The sequence below is a fragment of the Mesoplodon densirostris genome, chromosome 9, assembly GCF_025265405.1.
Source record: "Mesoplodon densirostris isolate mMesDen1 chromosome 9, mMesDen1 primary haplotype, whole genome shotgun sequence".
NCBI classification, from domain to species: Eukaryota; Metazoa; Chordata; class Mammalia; order Artiodactyla; family Ziphiidae; genus Mesoplodon; species Mesoplodon densirostris.
In genome coordinates, this window is record NC_082669.1 from 45,095,038 (window position 1) to 45,108,434 (window position 13,397).

At 36.8% G+C, this 13,397-nt stretch overlaps 1 protein-coding gene across 1 annotated transcript in view; it reads left to right on the plus strand.

The window, feature by feature from the left end:
- The window catches only part of AGMO (alkylglycerol monooxygenase), a 353,562-nt gene that overhangs the window by 114,534 nt on the left and 225,631 nt on the right, over positions 1 to 13,397 (plus strand). Inside the window, exon 4 of the mRNA XM_060108676.1 lies at positions 115 to 218. Coding sequence (XP_059964659.1) covers positions 115 to 218 — 104 coding nt within the window. The remainder of the gene's footprint in view (positions 1 to 114; positions 219 to 13,397) is intronic.

The following is a 13,397-nucleotide window of genomic DNA, read 5'->3' on the forward strand; positions in this document are numbered from 1 at the left end:
TTCAGAGATGTTCGAGATTTTTCTTCCTCACTCAACAGAGCAGCATACATAACTGAAAATGAAAGTTGCTTTGTTCTTATTGTCATGGCTCATTTCAAATTGTGTGTTTTGCAGAGGTTAATATTATGTGGGCTGCACACCAAACACACCACAGTTCAGAAGACTATAACTTATCCACAGCGCTGAGACAATCTGTCTTCCAACTGTACACTTCCTGGGTAAGTTTATGAAATTGAATAAAGGTGATAATATAATTTCACTTAGTCGCAACTGTTTCTGTTTCCTCCAAGTAAATGAATAGAAGCTGTTTTACAAAAAATGCTTCTTTCTCCTCTGTAAGGCCAGACACTAAAGTGTTTCCTTCTCCTCTTTGAAGCCAGACACACATGAAGGAAGTGTTTTTTTCCAATGGTAGTCTTTTACTTGAGCCCCCAAAGCTCACGGTGAGAAAGTGGCTGGCTGTTCTTTATTTACTGTAAACTAAGGAGTGTGATATATAAACAATGTATCTCAATTCAAATATATGCAAAGATTTCATTACAAACTTTTAAAAACAGTTTTAAAAAAATCAGTTCCCATTTCTGCATGCTTGAGTAAAATCTAATTAAATTCTTTGCTTTTTATCTATATATTAGCATAGTTAGTACAATGCTCAACAGAAAGTTTGGCTCTAAAGTATTTTAACATAAGGAAATGACAAGACTAATGAATACCAGAAATTGCCTCTAGTTCTAAGATTCTTCTCATTCTCTGGGCAAACCTGATCCACTTGGTATCAGACCTCATCTGTGATTGTCCCTCTTTAGCTCTTCTGAGCTGTCTAAAGTACTGCTGCTAAAATGCACCTTGAGCTAGAAAGTCAGAGTTATCAATGTATAAGTGCATTCATCAATAGCTGTTTACTAATGATAAATTATAATGATAATAATACAAATGTTAATCTGTATGGTTCTTAATAGTTTGCATGTGTAATACTTCTATTAGATACGATTATTGAATATTTTCTATGTGCTGGGCAATCATCTAAGACCTCTTTATGTATTAATTCATTTGTTCTTCATGACAACTTCAAGGCATAGGTATAGTATAACTGTCATTTCAAAATGATAACTGAGTCCATAGTTCAGTCACAAAACTAGTAAAGGGAGGAGTAGAATTTGAACTCATTCAGCCTGGCTGCAAAGATCTTAACCTCTACACTAAATCCTCTTCTATGTACCTCTGTATTGTTTTTCACTTATGTCATCTCTTTTGATCCCTGCCCTCCTGTGCTATGCTAGATCAAGCATTACCATTATCAGGTACCTGTAGGTCAATGAGGTTAATTACACAACCAGTAAGTGACAAAGTCCCATATTTGAAATCAGATTCCTCATAATCAATAGAAAGATATACTGGCGTGTGTTCTGACCCAAACAGGAGCATAGGCCATACAAATGGATAAGCCAGTGATGGCACTAATACATTTGCTGAAAAGGATATTGAAGGAAACCCACCCCCTGCTCCCCACACCATACACCTATGTTACAGCTTATATTAATTTCCTAGGCCTGTTGTAACAAAGTACCACAAACTGGGTGGTTTAGAACAACAGAATTGTACTGTCTCACAGTTCTGGAGGCCAGAAGTTTGAAACCAGTGCTGGCAGTGTCATGGTTCCTCTGAAGACTCTAGGGGAGCAGCTGTTCAAGTCCTTTCTCCTAGCTTCTCCAATCTTCACTCCCCATGGGAGTCTGATCTTCACATGGGGGTCTCCCTGTGTCTGTGTTCAAATTTCTCTTTTTTTATAAGGACACTAGTCATATTGGATTAGGAGCCCACCCTACTCCCTTAAGACCACATATTAACTAATCACATCTGCAGTGATCCTATTTCCAAACAAGGTCACATTCTGAGGTATTAGGGAATAGGATTTCAACACATGAACTTTAGAGTGACATGATTCAATGTATAACACAGCTCTAAGCAATATAGATGGAAAAGATAGATAGATAGATAGATAGATAGATAATTTCCCCCTCACATCTTCTATAGCCAGCTTGTGCTGGAACTTTAGATGGTTAAAAGTAGAGGAACACACTACCTATTACACAGCTGTATATACCTCAAGACTGATCCAGTGAATGGAGGGAAGGACAGGCTCCTGACTGGGGAGGAGAATACTGTCCACCCTCCCTTCTTAAGGAATAGCTGCATTAATACAAATTGCTATTATCCTATACAAAATAGGCTGACTATATGACTGATTAAAATAATAATCTCAAAAATATTTATTCTCTCCTGATTTATGTATTACTCTTTGCATAAGGATAACTCAAACCACCAGTAGTTACATTTTGGGGGAGAAAGTCTCCAAGGGATATAGCTATGTTGGAAGTTGCTCCAGGGAAATCAGTGTCATTAATGAGTTAATTATCTGAGGAATGATCAAAGGAAAATTTTCTATCTGAGCATCAGAGATTTCAGAAGTAGAAGAAACCTGGGAGATATTATATTTATATCATCTATTTTTAAAGCTACAAAATGAATCTCAGGGGAGCCCACCCATCATCCAGTATTGAACATTGTTGGTTAGAACAGTCCAGGCATCTGACTCCCATCTTTATCCTGGTCTAGCTTGTGTCCTTTCCCCTATTATATCAATGCATCCAAAGATACAGATTAGTGAAAATTGAAGTGAAATGCAGGTTCACACCTATTTATTGCCAGACTAAATTCCCTTTATAACCTCTTATCACTTTGCCAAAGACACAGAAAATATGCTGAATAAGTAAATGAGCATTGGGAACGCATTACAGCTGTTAATTTGGGGTGGAGATGGGGAGGAAGAGAGGGTTTCCAGTGTGAGACATGAAAAGTAAGGATTGTCAATCAGCCTGGATTCTTGGTTAATATTTGTAAGTGTGCCAGAAGATAACTTGGATGGTTTCAGGATCTGTGATGGTTGCCAGTCTGTGACAGGTCTTTCTAGACATTAAAATCAGAGTTGTCAGGTCTCTTCATTTTCTTTGAATCTTTTGTAAGATTCTTTTCCTCGATACAGCTATATAAGGCATATAATTTGGTAGCTACTAAGGTAACAATGTATTTTAGAACAAATAATAAATGGGTCATGTCTTTGGAGAGAAAATTGATTTGTGAAATGAAAAGCAAAATTAAGCTCAGAGTGCTTTTCTTTGACATTACTATGAAAATTAAGATGGCAGGCCTGTCATTTAAAGTAGTTAAAGATGAGAATTTATAACCATACTTTTTGCATTTTTTTTTTTTTCCGGTATGCGGGCCTCTCACTGTTGTGGCCTCTCCCGTTGCGGAGCACAGGCTCCAGACACGCAGGCTCAGCGGCCATGGCTCACGGGCCCAGCCGCTCCGCGGCATGTGGGATCCTCCCAGACCGGGGCACGAACCCGTATCCCCTGCATCAGCAGGCGGACTCTCAACCACTGCGCCACCAGGGAAGCCCCTTTTTGCATTTTTAAAATCCAGTTTTAGGTGATTTAACATTGCTTATCCCCAAAGAGCTACAATTAGTGGAGTAACTTTTTTTCCCCAAATTATTGATTTATTTTTTGTTGAAGTGTAGTCAATGTACAATATTATATGTTACAGGTATACAAAATAGTGATTCACACAATTTTTAAAGGTTATACTTCATTTATAGTTATTATAAAATATTGGCTATATTTCCTGTATTTGTTGGGGAAGCTAGTAAAGTAGTCGTGTTCGGGCTTCAGAGGCCACACTAGGCCTCTCTCTGACCTGACAATGACACTAAAGCTGGCTGCATGCCAAACTGCTAAGCTACATCCAGGCCAAAGGGGTGGCGCCAGCACACACTGTAAACCACTAGGTAAGACAGAGAGTAAGTCCTGGGACTTCTTGCACCTTGAGGGTCTGGCCAGCCCCTGGGGATCAAGAACATTCCAAGACTTATGAGTTAAGACCAAGGCATTTATGACAATAACCAGAGCTGCAAACTTGCATGTTGGCTGATTGCTATCAGCATGCGGCCTGGTGCTAAAAACTGGGCTCCTTCGAGTGGCAAACTGAAGTCTCACCTGTGGGGTGGATGCACCTCCTGGGACCCTTCCCAACTGGGACTCCAGCTTGCTGTTACTTGGGACTTCCCAGCTGCTATTTGAATCTGGATGTAGGTGTTGGACCAATCTGGTGATATATACTCTGTTATGTCTCTCGAATACTTTTATTCATCCCTTTCTAATGACTGTATATTGAAATTAAGTTAAATAATCTTCTATTAAAAATTAATTAAATCTGCTCGGTTGTGTGAGATGAGTGGTTATTTTGCCAGTGAATCCAACGAACCTTGAAACAGAAAGCAGGCTTTCAGTAAAACCGTATTGTACAATATATCCTTGTTTATTTTGTACATTATAGTTTATACCTCTTAATCCCCTATCCCTATATTGCCCCTTTTGGTAGCACCTTTTTAACTGAGGCTTATTCATTATATAATTAAATATATGGTTTTGCTTGCTACTTCAGTCTTTTATTATACATCTTAATTAATATAATACCTTAAACATGATAGTCTCTCCACTTTGCAAATAATAAAATGTGTCTAGACCCATGAATATTATGTAATATATAATAGGGTCAGGATTAACATCTCATTTTCTTCCAACTTTATAAATAAAATATCTGAATGCTACAGCTTTATATTCAAAACCTAGTTATAGAAGTGCTCAAAAAATAAAAGAGGGCCTCCCTGGTGGCGCAGTGGTTGAGAGTCCGCCTGCCGATGCAGGGGATACGGGTTCGTGCCCCGATCTGGGAGGATCCCATATGCCGCGGAGCGGCTGGGCCCGTGAGCCATGGCCGCTGGGCCTGTGCGTCCGGAGCCTGTGCTCCGCAACGGGAGAGGCCACAACAGTGAGAGGCCCGCATACCGCAAAAAGAAAAAAAAAAAAAAAAAAAAAAAAAAAGAATGGGATAAGTCAAAGGGTTACAGGAGCCAATTTGAAAGAGCTCCCAATGGCCAAAATGTGGAACAATTTGAACAACAAAATATATAACATAGTGTGAAGTTATAATCCAAAGTATAAAATAAATATCTTTGAAATCAGTCCACATTGACATAGATAAATGATTAAATACACAAATAAATAGGAACAAATAAATGGGAAACGAAATCCCCTAAAGAATTTCAAATTATATATGTAGATACTGCCCCCATCCAGGAAATGGAGATTAATACCTCCTTTACCATTGCCCTTTGAGTGTGGACTCTAGTAACTCCTTCACAAAGAATAGAGTATGGAAAGGGACAAAGGGTGGGGTGGAAGTGGAAGTTTAACTTTAGAGTGGAGAAACTTAGCAAACACAATAAATCGCGGGTCAAAGTTTACATCACCAGGTTGTATTGGTAGCAGGTACCCTTTGATAAGATGTGATAAAAATATGCTGTTGGTAGTATGTAACCTATGACGAGATACATGGGAATGGACCTTCACCCCTGTGGTCTTTGTCACCAAAACCCATAACCCCAGTCTAACCATAAGAAAAGACATGTGTCAAACCCAAATTGAGTGGCGTTCTACAAAATACCTAACCAGTACTCGAAAGTGTAAAGGTTATGAAACACAGAGAATGTCTGGGAAACTGTCACAGATCAGAGGAGACTATAAAATACAATACTCAATGTAATGTTTTATCCTAGATGGATCCTAAAGCACAAAAAGAATATTAGGGGGAAGAAAAACAGAACTAATGAAATCTAAATAAGGTGTAGAGTTTAGTGGAGTTTAGTTAAAAGTAATGTACCACTGTCACTTCCTTAGTTGTTTCAATGCAACTTTGAAATATGTTAACAATAGAGAGTCTGGGGGTAGCAGGGGAGGTAATGTGGCAACTTCCTATATTATCTTTGCAACACTTTTGCAAGTACAAAATTATTATAAAACAAATAGTTCATTAAAAGATAGAACTGCATGCCCATACCTGCATTTTCAAACTCAGAGCCACTGTAGATCATATACCAACTCTAGAAAAAACAACTTAGATCTAGCCATTAGCAATAGACATTGATTCCTGGAACCCCCTAGAGTATCATAAAGGACAATGATTCAGCCATGCAATTGTTAAACTGGCTGTTGTTCTAAAGTAACTATGTTTCCATTCTTAATCTCTCAATCGAGCACTCATTTTCCAAAATGTCAGCTCTGAACAAGCTAAACTCCTTTATAGCTGTTAGAAAGGAACCTCAGAGAGTCCTTACCACAGGCAGAGCTGGTCTAAACCTGATCCAGCCTGTTTCCAATCTCATCTTCCGCCCTCTCCCATTGTCACCCCATCCAGTTTAACAATTAATTTTCAATTCTCTAAATCTGCCGTGACATATGCCTTGATATTTTATTGAACATACAGTTATCTCTGCCTAGAAAGTTATTTATGCTTTACCTCTGATTGTTATATCCTTCAAGATTCAATTCATTTCTCTTTTACAGCCACCTTTCTAACTTCCCCCAGGTCACTTTTTTTTTTCTTTCTGTTCTCCCATAAAACCTTGCATATTCTATTATAATACTTATTTGCATTGTTGTCTTTCACACCAGCATGTAAACTTTGAAGGAAATGAACCTACTTCTATTTTTTCACTGTTACATACTTAGCATGTATAAAGTGCCTCATGCAGTCAGTGCTTAATAAATGCACATAACATGAATGAATGAAACAAAAAGTTTAGTAGTTGTCAAAGAAATTATTTTTCTAAGTTACCTAGGGTAAGACCAGTGTGTGAAATAATTTAAATCTATCATTCATTTAAATGTTTATGATCTAACAGATCCTCAAAAAATTAGAGCACAGGGTGAGTAACTTAATTACTTTTTGGAATAAAATATATTTTAACATATTTGCATAACATATGAAGCTATTGAATGGGAAATAGTATGCTATTTACATTTCAGTAGGTGAGTATTTCTTTTAAAAGCAGTAAAAAATGATAAACAGTTTAAATGACTGGGTTATGTAATTTTTTTTTAGCTCTGTAGTATCTCTCAGAGGTACTTGTTTTTAGGTTGGTATTATCAATATTACAAGAATTAGTAAAATATGTTTAGAGCATATTAGCAATCTAAAAATAAGTAAATTTTAACCAGTATCAGAGGAAAGACATACAGTTAAAATATCAATTTGTGAAAACCTTTATATCTATAAGTTAGGGACTATGTAAATGTATGATGATGTTATTTTTGAGCATAATAATTTCAAAATACATACTAATTTCATTGAGAAAACAGTAGAGAACAATTCACTTGGAAGAAAGAAGTCTGGGTTCCAGCCTTAGATCAGTTATTAGCCAAATTTGCCACACTAAACCAATTAAGTAATGTTTGAATCTCAGTGATTTTGAACATGAAATTAGGCATTAATATTTGCTCTGCCTTCTCATATTGTTATTGGAAGATCACCTTAAATAATGAGTGTGTAAATTCTTTGAACTATTCAAGTATGATTCACATGTATAATATTGTTTTTATATTACACATAAAACCGCAGAGGAACTTTTAGTGAAATCTCAGATCTTTTTATTATGACATACTCTCTGCCAAACTGTATAAGCAAAGACTATTTTTCAATATATGGGAGTGGGAGTTGGACTTATATAAAGACAAATGCGAACAAACAAAGACACAAGAAACTAACAACTTTGATGTAATGCAGTCAAATGCAGTGGGGATAAAATTCTCACAACTCTTATGTCACAGAAGGAAAACATGCCTTGAGCCTCCCATGAAGTAAAAAAAACAAAACTTCTCTCAGGACCTTGCCTCAGAACTCCAAGGTATCCCTTTACCACCCTCAACCTCCATTCAAAGACATTAGTAAGACAAAGTTTATGTCCATACATTAAATAAAAGAAGCACTTTGCCAGTTTGTGTGTTGACCAGTTTTAGATCCTTGATTCTAGCACAGATCAGCAAAATGGAACTATTCTGGTGCTTACCAAGCCATTTTGAAATTTGGTAAAAATAAAATTTTCCCCTGAATTTTGATATTTTTCTTTACAGAAATCTGATAGTCACTTGTAGTCCTTATAATGAAGGATAAATAAGGGGAATCATAGTGAAGACCTCTACATAAAACAGCATTATCTTATTGGCATTAAAAAAAATGTTCAAGTGGCTAAAACACTCCCTTTACATGTTATTTTTCTTGTTTTGAGAAACGCATACACTCATTTTTTCTCTATATACACTTTTGACTGGCAGAGATCTTCATGGTGGCAGAGGTTGGGGATATGAAGAGAAGTAAGACATGAGCTTTTGTTCTTAAGGTGATTACTTTCCTTGGAGGGATTCAATCAAGTCTACAGCCATTGTAATACAGATAGTTAAGGATTTAGAGAGAGATGTCTGCTCTGAGAACCAAGGAGGGTCAAGTGAAGCATCACAGAAGAAACGAGGCTTGAGCCCAATCTGTAAGAAGAAAAAAATTTTGCCATGAATATGGTTGTAAGTGGAACATTATGTAGAAGGAGAATGTCTGTGAAAACACAAAATTATGAACAAATATGATAAACGCAGGGAATGGCAAGTAACATGTATGGTATGTGTTATTTTCTTAGAACTTCCCTAACAAAGTACCAAAAACTGTGACTTAGAACACCTGATGTGCATTGTCTCACAGTTCTGGAGGCTAGAAATCTAAGATCAAGGTATCGGCAGGAATGGTTCCTTCTGAGGGCTGTGAGGAAGCATCAGATCCACAGCTTCTTGTGGTTTGCTGGCAGTTTTTGGTGTTCATTGTGTTGTAGATGTATCACTCCGATTGCTGCCTTCCTCTTCACATGAAGTTCCTCCTGGGTTCATGTCTGTCTCTGTGTCCAAATCTTCCCTTTTTAGGGGACATAATTCAACCCATCACAGTATGAGTATGGCTAGAATACAGGATGTATAAGAAGGCGGAATGGGGAAAGGGGAAATGGCTAAGAGCACAGAAATGGGAACAGAAGGGTGGGCCCAGATTTCTTAAAGTAGACTTTCTAAGTGGAAACACAAGCACTTTCTCCAAACATAACAATTTAAGTGGATGCGTTTTAAGGACGGAGATGAGTACTCTACCCGCAATAAGAGGAATTGGCTCTCTGTCATTGCTAATCACAGACTTAAGGAATTATTCAATCTTTAGTTTCTCAATTCTCAAGGAAAATGTCTGTAAAGTATTACAGAAATAAACAAGAATCATAGAAATGCAGATATTAGTCAGGTTAAACTACTTTATTAAAATAAAATAGACATGAATCTGGAGCTCAAAAGATTTTTTAAAAAATATCTCTTTCAAAGTAATTATACCCTTGAGCTTCAACCATTTTGCTTACAGCTTATTCATGGACAGCTCTCCTCTGTCAACCCCTGCTTTTTCTCCCAACTTGTCATTCCTCATGGCTTTCCTTCCTACTTCATCTAACCTAAGATGCGTAATGCCCATGACTCCAGAAAGCACAGGCTACCTCCTTCTGCTACATCTGCCCTTAAGTCCCCAAGCCTTGCTTGAATTTGGTCACTCACCTGCTTCACTCCCACACCCAGCTTGCTGAGTGCCATGGGTGTCCTCCATCGCCAGCTGGGAGTTTGGTGCCCCTCCACGAATGGCTTCCAAACCCAAATGAGCGGTCAGTGCTGCTCACCAAGCCATAAACATGAGGCTCCCCCCTACCTGGGAGAAGGCTTTCTAAAATTCCTCAGTCTCCTCAAGATCTTTCCACTGCTGCCCCTATTTGTCAGCCAATAAATTAATTTAAAACTTCACAGAGAAATTAGTTTTTCTGGTTTTCCCTCTCTCTATTTCTGTTCAGATATTTTCATTAAGATTTGTGAATTCACAAGTACATATACTTTAAAAAAATTTTAATTTAATTTAATTTAAAATTTTTAATATTATATTATATAATATAGTTGATAGATATAGAGTTGATAGATATAGATATAGTTGATACTATAGAGTATAGTTGATTAACAATGTTGTGTTTGTTTCAGGCATACAGCAAAGTGATTCAGTTATACATATACATGTATCTATTCTTTTTCAAGTTCTTTTCCCATTTAGGTTCATAGATAACCAACAAGGACCTACTGTATATACTTTACCTCTAGTTTTGCAGAAAATGTTCACCTCTCTTCAGTAGGTCTAATCCTTAGATTGGTGACATTGGTCCTACTGTGTTCCTCTGTTGGACTTTGTCCTGTCAGTGACTCCTGGCATTTGTCCCTCTTCCTCTCAACTGGCTCCTTCTGAATATACCATAAATATATTCATGTCTCTTGCATTAAAACACACACACACACACACACACACACACACACAATATCTCCTCCCTCATCCATATGTTCTATTCAAGAAATACCTCCAGCTCTCTCCTTCCTTGTTCTTGGAGAAAGAGAGAAGTAAATCAAACCTACCTCTGTTTCATCACCTCCTTTGAATGATTCTTCAACTTACTGAGGTTTGCATTCCAGGCCTACTGCTCCACTGATCCATAGCTGCAAATCCAGTGTCATTTTTTAGTTCAGTTGGTATTTGCAGGACATATTTGCTTCCTCAACAGCTTTCTTGGAATATTCCTCAAGGGCTTCAACACAATATACCCTAAGATGAACTTTATAAATCTACTCTTCCTCCTATTCATCATCTTGGTGAACAACATCACCCTTCACACAAGCCAGGTATCTGGGTGTCTTCCAATTCTCCTGTTTCTCTCATTTCCTATGTTTAAATAGTTACCAAATCCATTGGTCTCTTGTACCATTTCCATGGCTGCTGCTGTGGTGAATGTGCATGATTTTTCACTGGGCTATACAAATAGGATTTCATACCACTTTTATATTTCTTACAAGCTTAAAAATAACACGTTAACTACTCCCTCCTGGCCTAGGATAAATCCAATCTCCTTAGAATGGCATTAAAATGCTCCCTCTCTGGTTTGACCAATGTCTAAATTATCTTTTGTTTTTGTTTGGCTGTGGTGAGCCACAGATTCCCCAGAGACTTCCTGATGAAAGCTATAGATTGTTTCTTTAGAAAATCACACATTCCCCCATACATACAAGTTCACACTTTATTATAGTCCTATCCAGGGGGTTCACAGACTCCTTGAGATCTATCCATGAATTCCATGGTTCCCCCCAATCTCTTGTCCATCCTGTAATGCTTCTTGCTTCATGATGCTTCCTCATACAAGCCCTGCCTGCCCCATTTACTTGATAAACAGAATAAAACCCACTCATCTCCTCCCCATTAGCCTAAGGTCACCTCTAGACCTATATTCTCTCCTCACACATACAGATCTGTGTTGTTTCTCTCCTTCATGACCCTATTATATATGACCTCTATCTAAAGATAATAAAATAACCTAAGGTAGATAGTGTAATTGAAGGCAAAAGAGCTTTGGAGTCAGAATAACATGGGTTTGAATGCATGGCAGAAATGGATATATTCAGGAAACAGTATAATATCCTCTGGCCCAGGTACTGAGAGTTTAAGTTTGAGGAAAGAGAAATTTCTTCTGACAAATTAGTACCATCTGAAGCTTTATGATGGAAGTGGCATTTAAACCAGTTTTAAAAACTGTATAGGATTTGGAAGTAGAGAAGAAGATAAGAATTCTCAGAACTAGATGACATTTACTAAGCTGATTTCAATTTTAGAAATTGGAACCTTAATTGTATCATTAGACTCTTTTTATAGTATTATATTAATCACAAGAAATTAATTTTAATATGATTCATGTGACTTACTCCCTGACATATATCTTTATTTCTTATTAGAAATGTTATTTTTTGTAATTTATGCTGAGTTCATTTTTCTAATTGTAAGTTCATCATTATATTTACTGATTTGTAAGATTTGAGACATTGTATCATCAATTTTTTAAAAGTGAAGCATAGTTGATTCATAATGTTTCAGGTGTATAGCAAAGTGATTCAATTAAATATACATATGTGTGTATATATATATATATATATATATATATATATATATATATGCACACACACATATATATATACTTTTCCACATTCTTCCCCACTATAGGTTATTACAAGATATCGAATATAGTTCCCTGTGCTAAAGTAGATCCTTGTTGTTTATCTATTTTATATATAGTAGTGTGTATCTGTTAATCCCAATATCCCAATTTATCCAAACCCCCTCCCCCCTTTCCCTTTGGTAATTATGTTTGTTTTCCAGGCCTATGGGTCCATTTCTGTTTTGTAAATAAATTCATTTGTATCATATTTTTTATTCCACATATAAGTGATATCATATGATATTTGTCTTTCTCTGTCTGACTTACTTTACTTAGTATGATAATCTCTAGGTCCATCCATGTTGCTACCAATGGCATTATTTCATTCATTTTTAATGGCTGAGTAATATTCCATTGTATCAAGATACCACATCTTCTTTATCCATTCATCTGTCGATGGACATTTAGGTTGCTTCCATGTCTTGGCTATTGTAAATAGTGCTGCTGTGAACGTTGAGGTGTATGGATCTTTCAAATTAGAGTTCTCTTCAGCTATATGCCCAGGAGTGGGATTGCAGGATCATATGGTAACTCTATTTTTACTTTTTAAGGAACCTCCATACTGTTCTCCACAGTGGCTGCACCAATTTACATTCCCACCAACAGAGTGGGAGGGTTCCCTTTTCTCCACACCCTCTCTAGCATTGATTATTTTTAGAGTTTTTTATGATGGTCATTCTGAGCGATGTGAGGCCGTACCTCATTGTAGTTTTGATTTGCGTTTCTCTAATAATTAGCAATGTTGAGCATCTTTTCAGGTGCCTGTTGGCCATCTGGATGTCTTCTTTGGAGAAATGTCTGTTTCTGCTATTTTTTGATTGGATTTTTTTTATATTGAGCTGTATGAGCTGTTTATATATTTTTGAAATTAAGCCCTTGTCAGTAGCATCATTTGCAAATATTTTCTTCCATTCCATATGTTGTCTTTTTGTTTATGGTTTCCTTTGCTCTGCAAAAGCTTTTAAGTTTAATTAGGTCCCATTGTTTATTTTTGCTTTTGTTTCCATTACTGTAGGAGATGGATTCAAAAAAATATTGCTGCAATTTATGTCAGAGTGTTCTGCCTATGTCTTCCTCTAGGAATTTTATAGTATCCAGTCTTACATTTGGGTCATTAATCCATTTTAAGGTTATTTTTGTATATGGTGTTAGAAAATGTTCTAATTTTATTCTTTTGCATGTAGCTGTCCAGTTTTCCCAGTACCAGTTATTGAAGAGACTGTCTTTTCTCCATTATATATTCTTGCCTTCTTTGTCATAGATTAATTGACTGTAAGTGTGTGGGTTTATTTCTGGACTTTCTAACCTGTTCCATTGATCTATTTGTTTGGTTTTGTGCCAGTACTAT